This window comes from Gallus gallus, chromosome 5, assembly GCF_016699485.2.
Source record: "Gallus gallus isolate bGalGal1 chromosome 5, bGalGal1.mat.broiler.GRCg7b, whole genome shotgun sequence".
NCBI lineage: Eukaryota > Metazoa > Chordata > Aves > Galliformes > Phasianidae > Gallus > Gallus gallus.
In genome coordinates, this window is record NC_052536.1 from 14,380,529 (window position 1) to 14,398,711 (window position 18,183).

At 43.3% G+C, this 18,183-nt stretch overlaps 1 protein-coding gene across 1 annotated transcript in view; it reads right to left on the reverse strand.

Moving 5' to 3' along the window:
- Positions 1–18,183, reverse strand: part of MUC5ACL (mucin 5AC like) — a 50,634-nt gene that overhangs the window by 19,108 nt on the left and 13,343 nt on the right. Inside the window, 15 exon segments of the mRNA XM_040701669.2 lie at positions 1–7,379; positions 8,569–8,769; positions 8,869–8,912; positions 10,449–10,590; positions 10,917–11,045; positions 11,614–11,770; positions 12,341–12,580; positions 12,898–13,077; positions 13,718–13,831; positions 14,312–14,450; positions 15,063–15,214; positions 15,343–15,443; positions 16,099–16,148; positions 16,736–16,991; positions 17,475–17,601. Coding sequence (XP_040557603.1) covers positions 1–7,379; positions 8,569–8,769; positions 8,869–8,912; positions 10,449–10,590; positions 10,917–11,045; positions 11,614–11,770; positions 12,341–12,580; positions 12,898–13,077; positions 13,718–13,831; positions 14,312–14,450; positions 15,063–15,214; positions 15,343–15,443; positions 16,099–16,148; positions 16,736–16,991; positions 17,475–17,601 — 9,411 coding nt within the window.

Below are 18,183 nucleotides of genomic sequence, written 5' to 3' on the forward strand. Positions count from 1 at the left end.
GTGGGTCGTGGTGGAAGGTGAGCTGGTAGTGGAGATGAGGGTAGGGGTGGGCGTGAGGGTGCTGGTGCTGGTGCTGGTTTCTATTGTTGTAGTGGGCGTAGCGGTGGAGGTGGAGGTTGTGACTGAGAGGGTGGGTGTAGTGGAGGAGGAGGTGCCTGTGGAGATGGTGGTGGTGGGACTGGTGGTAGGAGTAATGGTCTGCACGCAGTCGGGGTTAGGCCGGCAGCAGAGGACGCGGATCCTGTAGTTGAGGCACATCTTAAAACTGCCGTGCTGGTCCTGGTTCTTGCACACCAGTCCGTAGTGAACGTCACACTGCACCACCTGTCCGACTTGTTCGATGGAAATCTCGGGGTAGTCCTCGGCCTGGCACTCAATTTGTTTTGGCTGTTGACAGACTTCCTTCCCGGCAGCGCGGATGTGCTGGTAGGTTTCAAAGTCTCCCTGGCTTGTCCCCGAGGAGGGGAAGTCAACGTCAAACCAGTCGGTCCAGGAGCAGAGTTCAAGTTCGCAGGCGGTAACGTGGGTCGTGGTGGAAGGTGAGCTGGTAGTGGAGATGAGGGTAGGGGTGGGCGTGAGGGTGCTGGTGCTGGTGCTGGTTTCTATTGTTGTAGTGGGCGTAGCGGTGGAGGTGGAGGTTGTGACTGAGAGGGTGGGTGTAGTGGAGGAGGAGGTGCCTGTGGAGATGGTGGTGGTGGGACTGGTGGTAGGAGTAATGGTCTGCACGCAGTCGGGGTTAGGCCGGCAGCAGAGGACGCGGATCCTGTAGTTGAGGCACATCTTAAAACTGCCGTGCTGGTCCTGGTTCTTGCACACCAGTCCGTAGTGAACGTCACACTGCACCACCTGTCCGACTTGTTCGATGGAAATCTCGGGGTAGTCCTCGGCCTGGCACTCAATTTGTTTTGGCTGTTGACAGACTTCCTTCCCGGCAGCGCGGATGTGCTGGTAGGTTTCAAAGTCTCCCTGGCTTGTCCCCGAGGAGGGGAAGTCAACGTCAAACCAGTCGGTCCAGGAGCAGAGTTCAAGTTCGCAGGCGGTAACGTGGGTCGTGGTGGAAGGTGAGCTGGTAGTGGAGATGAGGGTAGGGGTGGGCGTGAGGGTGCTGGTGCTGGTGCTGGTTTCTATTGTTGTAGTGGGCGTAGCGGTGGAGGTGGAGGTTGTGACTGAGAGGGTGGGTGTAGTGGAGGAGGAGGTGCCTGTGGAGATGGTGGTGGTGGGACTGGTGGTAGGAGTAATGGTCTGCACGCAGTCGGGGTTAGGCCGGCAGCAGAGGACGCGGATCCTGTAGTTGAGGCACATCTTAAAACTGCCGTGCTGGTCCTGGTTCTTGCACACCAGTCCGTAGTGAACGTCACACTGCACCACCTGTCCGACTTGTTCGATGGAAATCTCGGGGTAGTCCTCGGCCTGGCACTCAATTTGTTTTGGCTGTTGACAGACTTCCTTCCCGGCAGCGCGGATGTGCTGGTAGGTTTCAAAGTCTCCCTGGCTTGTCCCCGAGGAGGGGAAGTCAACGTCAAACCAGTCGGTCCAGGAGCAGAGTTCAAGTTCGCAGGCGGTAACGTGGGTCGTGGTGGAAGGTGAGCTGGTAGTGGAGATGAGGGTAGGGGTGGGCGTGAGGGTGCTGGTGCTGGTGCTGGTTTCTATTGTTGTAGTGGGCGTAGCGGTGGAGGTGGAGGTTGTGACTGAGAGGGTGGGTGTAGTGGAGGAGGAGGTGCCTGTGGAGATGGTGGTGGTGGGACTGGTGGTAGGAGTAATGGTCTGCACGCAGTCGGGGTTAGGCCGGCAGCAGAGGACGCGGATCCTGTAGTTGAGGCACATCTTAAAACTGCCGTGCTGGTCCTGGTTCTTGCACACCAGTCCGTAGTGAACGTCACACTGCACCACCTGTCCGACTTGTTCGATGGAAATCTCGGGGTAGTCCTCGGCCTGGCACTCAATTTGTTTTGGCTGTTGACAGACTTCCTTCCCGGCAGCGCGGATGTGCTGGTAGGTTTCAAAGTCTCCCTGGCTTGTCCCCGAGGAGGGGAAGTCAACGTCAAACCAGTCGGTCCAGGAGCAGAGTTCAAGTTCGCAGGCGGTAACGTGGGTCGTGGTGGAAGGTGAGCTGGTAGTGGAGATGAGGGTAGGGGTGGGCGTGAGGGTGCTGGTGCTGGTGCTGGTTTCTATTGTTGTAGTGGGCGTAGCGGTGGAGGTGGAGGTTGTGACTGAGAGGGTGGGTGTAGTGGAGGAGGAGGTGCCTGTGGAGATGGTGGTGGTGGGACTGGTGGTAGGAGTAATGGTCTGCACGCAGTCGGGGTTAGGCCGGCAGCAGAGGACGCGGATCCTGTAGTTGAGGCACATCTTAAAACTGCCGTGCTGGTCCTGGTTCTTGCACACCAGTCCGTAGTGAACGTCACACTGCACCACCTGTCCGACTTGTTCGATGGAAATCTCGGGGTAGTCCTCGGCCTGGCACTCAATTTGTTTTGGCTGTTGACAGACTTCCTTCCCGGCAGCGCGGATGTGCTGGTAGGTTTCAAAGTCTCCCTGGCTTGTCCCCGAGGAGGGGAAGTCAACGTCAAACCAGTCGGTCCAGGAGCAGAGTTCAAGTTCGCAGGCGGTAACGTGGGTCGTGGTGGAAGGTGAGCTGGTAGTGGAGATGAGGGTAGGGGTGGGCGTGAGGGTGCTGGTGCTGGTGCTGGTTTCTATTGTTGTAGTGGGCGTAGCGGTGGAGGTGGAGGTTGTGACTGAGAGGGTGGGTGTAGTGGAGGAGGAGGTGCCTGTGGAGATGGTGGTGGTGGGACTGGTGGTAGGAGTAATGGTCTGCACGCAGTCGGGGTTAGGCCGGCAGCAGAGGACGCGGATCCTGTAGTTGAGGCACATCTTAAAACTGCCATGCTGGTCCTGGTTCTTGCACACCAGTCCATAGTGAACGTCACACTGCACCACCTGTCCGACTTGTTCGATGGAAATCTCGGGGTAGTCCTCGGCCTGGCACTCAATTTGTTTTGGCTGTTGACAGACTTCCTTCCCGGCAGCGCGGATGTGCTGGTAGGTTTCAAAGTCTCCCTGGCTTGTCCCCGAGGAGGGGAAGTCAACGTCAAACCAGTCGGTCCAGGAGCAGAGTTCAAGTTCGCAGGCGGTAACGTGGGTCGTGGTGGAAGGTGAGCTGGTAGTGGAGATGAGGGTAGGGGTGGGCGTGAGGGTGCTGGTGCTGGTGCTGGTTTCTATTGTTGTAGTGGGCGTAGCGGTGGAGGTGGAGGTTGTGACTGAGAGGGTGGGTGTAGTGGAGGAGGAGGTGCCTGTGGAGATGGTGGTGGTGGGACTGGTGGTAGGAGTAATGGTCTGCACGCAGTCGGGGTTAGGCCGGCAGCAGAGGACGCGGATCCTGTAGTTGAGGCACATCTTAAAACTGCCGTGCTGGTCCTGGTTCTTGCACACCAGTCCGTAGTGAACGTCACACTGCACCACCTGTCCGACTTGTTCGATGGAAATCTCGGGGTAGTCCTCGGCCTGGCACTCAATTTGTTTTGGCTGTTGACAGACTTCCTTCCCGGCAGCGCGGATGTGCTGGTAGGTTTCAAAGTCTCCCTGGCTTGTCCCCGAGGAGGGGAAGTCAACGTCAAACCAGTCGGTCCAGGAGCAGAGTTCAAGTTCGCAGGCGGTAACGTGGGTCGTGGTGGAAGGTGAGCTGGTAGTGGAGATGAGGGTAGGGGTGGGCGTGAGGGTGCTGGTGCTGGTGCTGGTTTCTATTGTTGTAGTGGGCGTAGCGGTGGAGGTGGAGGTTGTGACTGAGAGGGTGGGTGTAGTGGAGGAGGAGGTGCCTGTGGAGATGGTGGTGGTGGGACTGGTGGTAGGAGTAATGGTCTGCACGCAGTCGGGGTTAGGCCGGCAGCAGAGGACGCGGATCCTGTAGTTGAGGCACATCTTAAAACTGCCGTGCTGGTCCTGGTTCTTGCACACCAGTCCGTAGTGAACGTCACACTGCACCACCTGTCCGACTTGTTCGATGGAAATCTCGGGGTAGTCCTCGGCCTGGCACTCAATTTGTTTTGGCTGTTGACAGACTTCCTTCCCGGCAGCGCGGATGTGCTGGTAGGTTTCAAAGTCTCCCTGGCTTGTCCCCGAGGAGGGGAAGTCAACGTCAAACCAGTCGGTCCAGGAGCAGAGTTCAAGTTCGCAGGCGGTAACGTGGGTCGTGGTGGAAGGTGAGCTGGTAGTGGAGATGAGGGTAGGGGTGGGCGTGAGGGTGCTGGTGCTGGTGCTGGTTTCTATTGTTGTAGTGGGCGTAGCGGTGGAGGTGGAGGTTGTGACTGAGAGGGTGGGTGTAGTGGAGGAGGAGGTGCCTGTGGAGATGGTGGTGGTGGGACTGGTGGTAGGAGTAATGGTCTGCACGCAGTCGGGGTTAGGCCGGCAGCAGAGGACGCGGATCCTGTAGTTGAGGCACATCTTAAAACTGCCGTGCTGGTCCTGGTTCTTGCACACCAGTCCGTAGTGAACGTCACACTGCACCACCTGTCCGACTTGTTCGATGGAAATCTCGGGGTAGTCCTCGGCCTGGCACTCAATTTGTTTTGGCTGTTGACAGACTTCCTTCCCGGCAGCGCGGATGTGCTGGTAGGTTTCAAAGTCTCCCTGGCTTGTCCCCGAGGAGGGGAAGTCAACGTCAAACCAGTCGGTCCAGGAGCAGAGTTCAAGTTCGCAGGCGGTAACGTGGGTCGTGGTGGAAGGTGAGCTGGTAGTGGAGATGAGGGTAGGGGTGGGCGTGAGGGTGCTGGTGCTGGTGCTGGTTTCTATTGTTGTAGTGGGCGTAGCGGTGGAGGTGGAGGTTGTGACTGAGAGGGTGGGTGTAGTGGAGGAGGAGGTGCCTGTGGAGATGGTGGTGGTGGGACTGGTGGTAGGAGTAATGGTCTGCACGCAGTCGGGGTTAGGCCGGCAGCAGAGGACGCGGATCCTGTAGTTGAGGCACATCTTAAAACTGCCGTGCTGGTCCTGGTTCTTGCACACCAGTCCGTAGTGAACGTCACACTGCACCACCTGTCCGACTTGTTCGATGGAAATCTCGGGGTAGTCCTCGGCCTGGCACTCAATTTGTTTTGGCTGTTGACAGACTTCCTTCCCGGCAGCGCGGATGTGCTGGTAGGTTTCAAAGTCTCCCTGGCTTGTCCCCGAGGAGGGGAAGTCAACGTCAAACCAGTCGGTCCAGGAGCAGAGTTCAAGTTCGCAGGCGGTAACGTGGGTCGTGGTGGAAGGTGAGCTGGTAGTGGAGATGAGGGTAGGGGTGGGCGTGAGGGTGCTGGTGCTGGTGCTGGTTTCTATTGTTGTAGTGGGCGTAGCGGTGGAGGTGGAGGTTGTGACTGAGAGGGTGGGTGTAGTGGAGGAGGAGGTGCCTGTGGAGATGGTGGTGGTGGGACTGGTGGTAGGAGTAATGGTCTGCACGCAGTCGGGGTTAGGCCGGCAGCAGAGGACGCGGATCCTGTAGTTGAGGCACATCTTAAAACTGCCGTGCTGGTCCTGGTTCTTGCACACCAGTCCGTAGTGAACGTCACACTGCACCACCTGTCCGACTTGTTCGATGGAAATCTCGGGGTAGTCCTCGGCCTGGCACTCAATTTGTTTTGGCTGTTGACAGACTTCCTTCCCGGCAGCGCGGATGTGCTGGTAGGTTTCAAAGTCTCCCTGGCTTGTCCCCGAGGAGGGGAAGTCAACGTCAAACCAGTCGGTCCAGGAGCAGAGTTCAAGTTCGCAGGCGGTAACGTGGGTCGTGGTGGAAGGTGAGCTGGTAGTGGAGATGAGAGTAGGGGTGGGCGTGAGGGTGCTGGTGCTGGTGCTGGTTTCTATTGTTGTAGTGGGCGTAGCGGTGGAGGTGGAGGTTGTGACTGTTAGGATGGTTGTTGTCTTTGTTTCTGTTTGTATGCTTTGTTTTGGTGTTGATGTTGTTTCGCTATGTATATTTTCTGTTCTTGGTGGAATTGTTTCTATAGTTGTTGTCTTATGTTTTGTTTGTATCTTTGGTGTGTATGTCATTGTTGATGTTTCTGTATATGGTGTAGTTTGTGTTGTTGAAATTGTCGAAGTTGTTGGTTTTTTTGTAGTTGAATATGGTGTTTTTGTTGTTTGGCATGGTACTGTTACATTTTTACAGCACTTAAATCTTACTTCGTAGTTGTAGCAGATCGGTGGTAGTTGGTCTTTATTGTAGCATATTAATCCTTCTTTAGTGTTGCATGTTATATGTTGTTCCAGGAGTTGATATGGTGTATTTGGGAATCTTACTGCTCTACATTCGACAGCCATTCTGTTAGCGCAGACTTCATATCCTTGTTTTCTTATATTCTGAACTGTATCAAAGTCTCCATCATTGTATCCTGGTTCTGGATAGCTGACATCATACCAAACTGACCAGTCACATTCTTCTTTTACACAGAGTGCTGATGTTGTGGGAGATATGGTGACTGGTGATGTTAATTTGGTTGTAAATGTTGAAGTTTCTGAGGTTGTAGTAGCTGGTGATTGTGTAATGGTGGTAGTAATTTCCTCTGGTACTGTTGGTGTCACTCTTGTTTGGCAGTGGCTGTAGTCATCACAACAGAATACTTTTACCTGATAATTAAGACATATATGCAGTTCTCCCTTTTGATCTTCATTTCTGCAGATAAGTCCATATGTTACATTGCAATGGACAACCTGTCCTATTTCTTCAATAGATTTATGTGGGTATTTCTCTGCTCTGCATTGTATTTTTTCAGGGTTTCTGCAGATTGCTTTTCCAGCAGATCTAATATCCTGGTAGGTTTCATAATCTCCTTTGTTGTGCAAAGTTGGGAAATGGACATCATACCATTTGGACCATTTGCACTTTGGTTGGCAAGGTGTTGTACGAATTGCCTCTGGGGAGGTACTTGCTGTTTCCGAAGAAGTACTTGTGATAGTAGTACTTCCTGTTTCTGTGGTTGTAGATGAAGTTGTGATAATGGTACTTGTTGCTGTGGTTGTCTTTTCTGGAACTGGGGTATGTGTGATCAGTGTTGAAGTTTCGTAAGGTGTTGTGATGGATGAAGTGGAAGAGCATGGTACAAAAACACAACATAAGATTCTGATTTCGTAATTGTAGCACATAGTTGAAATTTGATCTTTGTTGTAACATATAAGCCCAGATTGTGTATTACATTCTACTCTTTGGCCAAGGTCCTTCAGTGGTATGTTAGGAAATTTCTCTGCTCTGCACTGAACAGCCTTTGGATCTCTACAGACTTCATAACCTTTAGCTCTCAAATCACTGAATGTTTCAAAATCTCCACCATCAAATCCAGGGATTAGTGGGCTTCCATCATACCATTCTGACCACTGACAGACTTCATGAACGCATACTGATGTCGTTGGTGATGATGTAACTGAAAGAATGAAAGAAAATAGTTTGAAACTTAGAATACATTCCCATATATATTTTTTTCATTATGTTAAATGGGCTGAATTTTTTTTTAACATCATTAGTTGCTTTGTGAGCCTTTTAATACATTATTTTAGGATGCTTATAATTGAATATCAACTAGAATAGAAAATCCATTATCTAACAATTTAACTCACTGATATGTTTGTAACAATCACTTCAATGAAAATATTGTTTTTTCTTTAGAGAGTGCTGAAATAGGACTCAGACACACTTTATCGGTTCTGAAGGAAAAAAAACTATATTTTTTTTTTACATTTGATTCAGTGCAATTGCTTGGTTTCGTGTCTTGTTTCAGTATTTAGTAGTCTCTCCTGAACATCAAGTGTGGCAGAAAGAAAGGCATTTATTTCACTGTTATATTCAATTTTCATTTGTAATGAATTTATTCCTCATGAAATACATGGCATTGCCATTGCTTCTTCATTTGAAATTAAGATATCCCTGACACAACATTATTAGCACCTCGATACTTTGTTCTTTAGTTCTGCTTTTAAGAAATTATTTATTGATTGGAGAGCAATCCATAGGATTTTGCAGACCAACTATTCATAGGAAATAGCTGGAAAATGGCTAATGAATTCCAGTTGTGCTGATGGTTTCTGCGATTTGAAAACTTGTACTTCAAAATTTTGTACTGAACAAGTATTTCATTAAACATGTGGTCACAGTAATTAGAGATTACCAACCTTGAGTATATGGGAGAAGAATTATAGAAGTGAGAATTTCAATATCTCAATGTCATTATCAGAGCAATCTACTGTAATTCCATATATCATGAACCCTATCAGGAAATCTATAGAATGTAATCACTCTATAATTTAACAGGAAAAATAATGAGTGATCTCTTTATTCAGTAAGAATTATTCCAGATATAGAAATAGTTACAATGAGAGATAATTGATCTCATACAGTTTTCTTATAGTTTGCTGTGAAAACAAACAAAATAATTGTATTAAAATAGTGTGCAGTTGTTTCTATGTTGGTGTTTTGGAAGTGATTTTATTTTCTGTATTGTATTAGTTTGATTACCAAATATTGACTGAAACCCAACACTAATAAAAGTGATACTTAGTGGCTGTATTTTACCCAGTAATACATAGAGTAAGTTCCTATGGACTAGAAGATTATACCTGTGGAAGCAGTGGCAGGTGGTGTAGTGCTGAAGTGAAACGGTGTTGTGGGTGATGTTGAGATTGGACAGTCATACACAACTCTTTGAAGTGTTCCATTGGGACCACAAGTTGCAACAATACATCCTCCTATGCCATCTGTAGTATTGTAGATCATGTCTGTATAGTTATATGTCCGTCCTTCATAAATGCAGACACATTCTGTAAAACAAAAGAGGATAGTACTCTTTGGTATCTAAAACACAGAGCAGGGTGCTTTAAATGCATTGTACTCTTATGAAAACAACCTTTTCAACATACCGTGTTCATCGTATTTGCATATTTTGCCATGGTTTGTGCATTCACTGGAAAAGAGAAAAAAAAAAGATGATGAATCTGAATGTATTGGTTAGTAGTATCATTTTATTCTTTCTTTTTTTGTTGTCTGCTGTTCATTGCATGTTGCAGTGTAGAAGGACACTAACTTCTCTCAGTCAGCTATTCAGTTCTGCCTTACAAATTCAGGTTAGATAGGATCACTCGATTTTGTGGCAAGGAGATCAACTCTCATATGACATTATACTAAATGCAAGTTTTCCTCACTGCTGCTTTTAGAGACAAGGCAAAGATATGGGGAGGTGTGATTAGGAATGTTCTTGTCTCCTTGATAGGCACACATTTTTCGAAGGGAAAGTGCAGTAAAAATATCAGTTGAGAAACAATCATTGCATTACAGATGTTGACATTGTCCACACAGAGAATTTTCGTCAGATTTCTGACAAACCACTTCAGGAAATGTAGTTTTTAAAGAGAATTTATCTATTATCTGCTAAGAATTGAATCCTGATATATTTATTTACATTTATCTGACTAAGGGCATATGTACACTGCATAAACTTAAGCAAATATGGATATATGTTTAACAATTTACATTTAGTACTGTTGATGACATAGGTGAGGCAATCAAAGCTATCTATGATCTTCAAAGTGTAATGTGAAAGTTGTGTAAATAGTCAGATGGGCTTTGTACTAGACTCTTTGCCACTCTGGCTGCACTGCTTGCGGTATTCATTTATAGCTATTTTAAAGATCATAGAGTCATAAAATTGTAGAGTGATTTCGGTTGGAAGGGACCTTAAGGACCATCTAGTTGAAACCCCTGTCATGGGTAGGGATATTTTCACTAGACGAGGTTGCTCAAAGCCCCATTAAACCTGGCCTTGAATACTTTCAGGAATGGAGTATCCACAACTTCTCTGGGCAACTTGTTCCAGTGTCTCCCCACTCTCATAGTGAAGAATTTCTTCCAACATGTAATCTAAACCTACCCTATTTTAGCTTTAAAACCATTACCCCTTGTCCTATCACTGCAGTCTTGGAGAGTCCCTCCCCAGGATGTCTCAGGACAGTGTTAACTGCTTCACAACTGGTTCTGCTAACTTTGTGCTATTTGATAGAAAGCTTGACAGGACTTTCCCAACAAGTATAGCTAAATTCATCAATTCTAATGGAATATGTAGGAATATTTGCTGACAGTTGCAAATAACTGAAATGAGTTCAAAACTATGAAGAACTGTTATCTACTAACTTCTAAGTAATTCTACATAATTACTTTAGGGATATCTTAATATAAGTCCTCAGATTATTTACAAAATTATTATTTTAATTTGTTTTTACTTAATAATGTTTGTAATAAGAATGCAGATTGAGTAATATATTAATCTCCCTAAAGTAAAATGTTTAATCATGTCATCTTCTACATTTCTGGGAGCAGAAGAAAATCAGACATAATTCAGCAGCCTAGTTGGCCTAGTTTTTGCTAGCAAACAAAAAACCAAATGCATGATGAATTAAGTTCTTCAACATTAGGCTCGACATGTAAAAATCTTCGTTAATCCTACCATGTTTGGCAGTTCTGCTTTGAAGGCATCTGCATTCCTGGCTTGTAATGTTTTCCATTCTCATAGCAACCACAATTAGAAACACAAGCCATGGTTTCTTCATCAAAATAGGGCTTATTCTTTGGACAGTGTGGATAACAGCCTGCAATAAAATAGAGAGTCATATTGATGCTGATCTTTCACAAGTAGAAGTAACTCTATGCTCTGCTAATATCTGATCTTGTGAAATTATTCCATATGGTAATTGAAATTTCACCTTCCATTACTGCTATTTCATTGATTACAGGTTAATCTTTGAAAGCATTTTGTCCTCATCTTCTCTCCAAACTAGTATATGATTCACTGGGGAGTTAGACTATCTTCAGATTTCTGCTATAAACATTTCGTACACTGAGTGATCTAGATCTTGTTCATCTTGGTCTTTTATTTTTTTAATAAGTAAAATGAGATATACATAACTATGTTTACCTTCCAAACCTCTTAACTCGTGAAGGCACTTCCCACTTGGATTATTGCAGGTCTTCATACAAGGGGCTCCACAGGGCTTGTAGTGCCACTCACATTCTCCCTGTGGATTGTAGTAATCACAGAACAGAGCTAGAGGAGGGAGAAATGACAGAAAAAGATCTTTAATTTAATTTTATTTATTTCCATTGCTGTTATTTTGCTAGGTAAAAGTTCCATGTCATCAGCATAATCATGTAAGTGGTGAACAGCGTGTTGTCTTATTTCACTTTTAATACTATTATAATTTTACAACATTTGGAAGCCAATAAAGTTATAAAGCAGCAAACAGAGTTACACTTTAAGCATGCAAAAAAATGACTGACAAGTAAATAGGACACTAATAATACTGCCTGTAGAGTTACTGGCAGATGGTTTCTTTTTAAGTAGATTGACTTCCAATGATTTACTCAAATTGCTTTGGGTTTTGTGTTGTTTTTTTGTTTGTTTTGTTTTTTGTTATTACTGCACAGTTGTTTTTTTTCTGCCCATTTTTAGGATATAGCAGCGTCTCTTACAAACACAGTTTTATCCTCCTTCCTTTCTTCTTCCTACTTTTTGTTGTTGTTGTTGTTTGTTTCTTTGTTAGATTTTGTTTGTTTCTTGTCTGTTCCTTTCTTTCGCTCTGAACCCCTTCAGAAAGAAGTGGGGTGAGACTTACGACAAATGGATGGAGTTCTCCATGAAATGCAGATGTCCAGCTCATTGCACGCTTGAGCATAGGCAGCTACTGCTGTACAGAAACATTCACAGTCTCCTCCAGTATCACAAGCACAAGCATCATCCACACATGCTTGATAATATTCATTTGGTTCAACCTGTTGGAGGAAACATTTGAGTTTTGTTTCCTGTACTTGTACACTTTTGAAAGGTTTTCTGTACTAAAAAAGACTTAGAAAATATCTGAAATTGGCTACTCTGTATATTTGAGAAAGATAAAAAAAATGAAGAAATTATGATAATATTTTGAAAAATTAAGAGAAAAATGTTGAAGACAGCTATTAGTAGTAAGTCATAATTATAAGAACATTTTGGTGTTGAAGACACAATTGCAGGAGGAGTACTGTTACATTACTACATGCTAGCACACAATTGTAGATATCATGTAGCTGATATTTATATTAATACAAAATGACACCATGGCAATTAAAATGTATCCTGCTATTTATCTGTAACTGTCCCTTCTATAACACAAAAGTTGTGTTGCATAAGCAAATGGCACAACATGAGGGAATGGAGGTGCATATCCTTTCTACTCAATCTCCCTAGAGCATGGTCTGACTTTTTTATTTGTGACTTAGTCCAAATCCTAGTGTTTTCAGCTACCCCACATAAGAATTGATGTAATCTCTGGCTTAAAAGAACTTCAGACTGAAGTTTTATCATACCTGGGAGTGACACTTTGCAAATACTTCACTGGTAATTATGCTGCATTGCTTCTGTGCCCAGGATTTCCTGTATGGGTTTGCGGTGCATGGATCTTTGGTTTGATTGGCATTTGGGCAAGTAGAAGACACTTTCCAGCTATTAGCAAATTCCAGCACATTTCCTACCACAGACTGACTGCGCGTAGTGAAGTCATTGTTTCCATTGCCATCATAGTTTCCACAAAGGCCACAGACATGTCCCTGCGTGGGGATAAACACAAAATGACAAAGATCAGCAAGGTACAGATTCTCAGTATCTGTGAGGAACATACTCCAGGATGAATCTTATTTAAAATGAGCTGGGCCTCTTCAGCAACAGTCTTGAACATTCTCATAAAATACCTTTCATTAAGAGATAATTTATGGAAAATGTGTATATAGAATGAGTCACTACTACAAAGATAATAGGCAATAACTGCTATTTCAGTTGCAGCCTGAATTTCTATATTTCCATGTGAGACAGAGCATGAAAATGGGTCAGGGAGTGTTCACTCCAGGTTTTGGATTTTAAAATGTACCTGAAAGCTGGGACTAAGTTTGATGAATATACTGGTTTTCTTGTCCCACATGAGTATCAGACCAACAGTAGTGTCAACGACCATGTAGATGCCCATGGAACGGATTTGAAATGGCATTTCTCCTCCAGGTGACCTCTGGATGACATCAGAGTGTCCATCACTGAGTACCAGCTCATAGTTCTGGGACAAGAAATGAAAAAGTTAGAGACTGATTGTATGGGAACTGTTGAGTCATGGCCTCAACCACTGATTGATCACCTGAGGCAAGCACTGAGTCAGACACAGGAGCACAGGAGAAGGCAATTCAGCTGTGTGACCAGAAGGGGTGAAGCCTGGCTGCACCTCTCCTAGACCTCATTTAAGGGCTGACTGCCACTAGGGAAGGATCTCTTTCTGGAGATTGCTCCCTTTGGAGTTTTCTATTGTGAGCCTAGGACATAGGTGAGCATTTCATTTATCTTTGATTACCTCTTTCCACCATAATAATCTTTCTAATTATACAACTTGTAAACTACCATTTTAACCATGCCACTCTAATTGTACATTTGCTGACTGTACACTGATTTAAAAAGTCACCTGTTAGGTCCAGTTTTCTATATTGTTAGTAACCATTTTTGATATTTTATATTATCATCAAAATGTTGTATTCAAAAATCCCTCCATTGCTTTCCCTGGCAGAATTGTTGGCAGTGAGCATGGAAGTGCGATAACATTTCTACTGTCTTGGGGGACGCTTTTATGATACAGTCTGTCTAGGACAACCCAACAGTCCTTCCAGCAAATTAGGCTTGGGGTGAAACTTACTGAAGAACATACTTACCCCCAGGAAAACTTTAATAGACTTGGAGCAAGTGGTTCCTGTTGTGCCACATGGAATGTTCTCAGTGATGACTCTGAAGGTTCCCTGATTCAGACCTTTTCTGCCACAGTAGTTCTGAAATAGAGGAATGATGTTCTGTGTTAATGATGCTCTGTGATGCGATATAGAAGAATTATAGAATCCCAGAATCACTGTGGTTGGAAAAGACGCCCAAGATCATCTAGTCCAACTGTTTACCTATCACGAATACTGCTCCACTAAACCATGCTCTGTAGAACAACATCTAAATGTTTCTTGAACACCACCAGTGAAAGTGACTCCACCACCTGCCTGGGTAGCCCATTCCAGAGTCTTACCTCTCTTTCGGAGAAGAAATTTTTCATAATATCCAACATAAACCTCCCATGGTGAAACTTAAGGTCACTTCCTATCATTCTATTGCTTGGAGAATCCAGAATCACAGAATGGCTTGGGTTGGAAAAGACCCCGAGGACCATCCTGCTGCAGGAAGGACCTCCAACCTCCAGAAGAAGAGACCAGCTCCCACCTCACTACAACCTCCTTTCAGGTAGTTGTAGAGAAGGAATCTGTTACCTGGATTAGAACATATTCACAGTCTCCTTCAAAATCAAAGCGTTTGCCATCAAAGGTGGTGTAATGCCCATCTCCGTAAACTGAACAGGTTTCCAGGCACGGTTCCTCAGAGCAGTGCCACTTTCTGTTTCTACACGTGCTACATAAGATGAAAAGAACTCAAAATGTAAAAAACAGATATGCATATATCATACCGATTTGTATTTATATTTCTATATGTACATTCTTCTGTTTTTAGTTTAAAAAAAAAAAAAAACCGTTAAGCCTACATTGAAAAAAAAAATAAGGTTTGTCTATTCTCAGAAATGCAACAAAGCTCCAGAGTATTTAGAATTTACCCAAAGACAGCGTTAGTTCATGATGACACGAATAATTTGGGCTAGAAAAAACTTAGGTGTTCCACATTTCTAGATCTTGTTGAGTGTTTTGGATTATTTATTCTTCTCAGCCAATATCTATAAAAGAAAGCTGCCTTAACTCTAATGAATATGACAGCATCTAAACCACATTTTTATTCTGACCACATGCAATTTCTGTGCTATGTGCCACTTTAAAAACAGAAGCAGTTTGCTTTTTATGTAAAATGGCCACGGGTGGGCCCAGTTAGCCTTATTTTTCGCTTAATTTATCATTTTATTTGGGATTCTTTCCTACAGATCTTGATACTGCTAGAGTGAAAAGCTGTAATTCAAATAGAATTTAAACTATTCCCTTTTAGGTGCTTGAAAATAATGTTTCAATATGCTCTTACCAGTTGTTACAGCCAACTCTGATTGATTCTCCTGGACGGTAGGAATCTCCATTGTGAACACACGGGCACTCTTCAGCAGCTATGCAGCCACCTTTGCCATCTGATACATAATTAGGAGGACATATGCAGCCAGAGACACAGTGGGTTTTGTACTGCAAAGACCATGTAGAAGATGTGATTTAAAACACTGCCCTGGTGGAAGAGTCCACCTACAACTGGTAAGCATAAAAGAGATCTAATTTCTTATGCTTTCAATTGGGTGTACAGATTCTGTACTTACACATTCCATGTCTAGAGTCTGACAGCTCTTCTGGCACTCTGCTCCTGTGACACCTGCAGTGGCATTGCCACAGTCAACATACACCATAGGAGGTGCACAGACTGGAAGAGAGCAAAAAGCACAAGAAGTGTGAAATGAACCATGTATTTGTATCTTTGTGCTTCCTTAAAAATTCAAAAATGAACAAACAAACAAAAAAAAATCAATACCAAAAAAACCCCAAACATATGTTTCAAATACATTAGGAGAATGCATTTGACCAGAGGTAGAAACAAATGTTCTGAAGTCATGTCCATTTTGGTTTTATGTGTATGCTATGACTGTTCATAGAAGCTAATGTCCAGTTAGCTTCATGAAACACTTCTTTTCAGCAAAGGAAAAACAAGAAAACAAAGATCCTGTTTTACTTTGAATGTTTGAAGTGACTGGGTTTTAGTTCTTTAATTTTAAATAAAATATATAAAAGGTGGTCATTTTTCTCCTCAAGTTCACTGAAGTGAGCAAGTATTCTTTCCTGCTGGGTAATCCCTGAGGTAATAATTTGATGTTTATGTCATTTGAAAGTGAAAACAGGTTTTTGTTGTTTTTTTTTTTTTTTTTTACAGTTATGGTGTGTTATAGAATCATTGGTTTGTTTTCCTGTTTGATTTCAGACTTATAGAATTTGTATCATTATAATAATAATAATAAAAAAGACAATTGAGAAGGTTGAAGATGCAAAGGGAAAATTAAATAAAATCTTAAGTAGTATGTTACCTGGTGGTGGTTTCTCTCCAATGCAACTCAGCTTTCCATAACTGCAAGTGCTATAAAAAAGAGAAAAGTGTTATGTTTGCTTCTCTTGCTGAGTTTCAATTTATTAATTAATTTGAAATAATGAAACAAACACTGTAGAGAAAACTTTTTTCATCAAAATAGTTCGTAATGTTTTAAAGTATTTCATATTAGAGCAGACCAAAATAACATTATGTTCTATATGTGGACAAGTTTGTTCTGTCCATTTGTCTAATTAAAAATTGTCCTTCAGAATATTTCAGATTTCATTCATAATGTTAATCCTAGTAGGATTGTCAAGTCTCTATCATCTTCGACTGTGAAAAAAGTTTTTTATGGTCACCAACGAGAAATTGTGTTGCAGAGAGTAAGCAAGTACCTGGGTGAGAGTTTGGCCATTAGCCAAGGTTAACTCACCATAGTATGGTTTGTTTGATTGCTTTAGTAGTCCAATTCAAAACATGAATGGACCTTATAATTTTTTGTGAATTCTCTTTTTTTGTGTGTGTTGAATTCTCTAGGGAGAAAAATTCGTTTGGTTTGAATAAATTACATAGGATATATGTAGTTTCATGATTGCCTGTATCCAATCTCATTCTTTTCTTTGCACATCTCTTACCAGACAACACCATTATCGTGAATAACTTCCCCAGTAGACAGAGGCATTCCTTTGTAGTAACAAGGACAGCTAGCAGCAGGCACGCATTTGCCACTTTCATCCATGTAGGTTCCATTTACACAGGTGCAACCGTCAACTGGGACAAACTTGATGTTGCATGTGACATCAGGCTCACTCAAAGAACGACAAGTAGGTTGACAGGAATCAACATTGTAAGTGTACTCCAAGGATTTTGGACATGTGTTGGTGTATTTCGCTTGAGAGAGTAAAACAAGGTGAGTTAATTTAAGGATCAACGTAGATATAAACACAGTATTTGAGGTAAAGTACATGTGATAAAAAATGGCATTGTAGGTAGATGTGCTTTTCTGATGTCTACAGTAGTGTGATTTTTTTTCAACTGCCAAAGCAAGATTTTCCCCTGTAAATGTATCATAAGTACAAATATTTTGTCTGAGTTAAAAAAGCAGAAAAGTTCAATTATATTGATACATTGTGTGTTTTTCCTTCATTGCTATTTTCTGAGCAAGTAACAAAGTTTCTTGTTTATATTTCTCCCTGTATGCTGCTTGTCTTTTATGGCATTTCTCTCTTCCCCAAATTCTTGGAAGAAAACACTATGCTTAAAACATAATTTAACACAATTTAGAAATTTCTGGAAATCCCATATGTTCTGAAAGCTTGTTTGCGGGGTCTTTTGGATGATTGTTTTCAAGAGGCAAAGGGGTGTAGAGCTTACTGCAGACTTTGTTCCTCCATCCATTGAGGAGTATTCCTTTAGCAGCACAGGCTCTGACGTAGCTGGAAAGGGCAGCACACATGCAGTCCTCAGTGTTCTCACAGTTACATGTATCAAACATGCAGTTCTAAGGAAAAAGGATGACATGAGATCATCAGATTGTCATTTCAAAACCATGACTCTTTAGACTTTGTTTGAAGCATCATGTTCATTACAGCTAAAAACAAATGTAATTTGAATACATATAAATAAGCACATGCCTATTTTTCATTTGAAGATTTCCTTGAGCCTTTTCAGAAAAGATTATTTGCAAAGAAAGATAGTAATCAGAGGCCCACAGTTTTAACTTATTTTTCCTTCTTGTTGTCCTTCTTTACTTTTGCAGGTGGTAGCAGATTTCCCAGCTGCTTCCAATTTGTAGCCATGGTACCATAGATAGTGGAACAACTAGTAGGTATTTAATGCCACCTGACTTTTGCATCTTTGCTAGGCTCTCTGATTCAGAGGAATAAAGGGGGAGAAAAAAGTCATTTAATTTGTTACTAAGCTAGTAGGAGCCTAGGTTGAATTTTTGGAATTTTTTTTTTTAAACAATCCATTTCCTGCTTTGTACTTTCACTTCTTGCTTTCTCCTTGGAAATGTGCAGAAAGGTGCCAGCTGAGAGCAAGTAGGCAAACTACTACTTATACTCATTTTTATCCCCAGAAA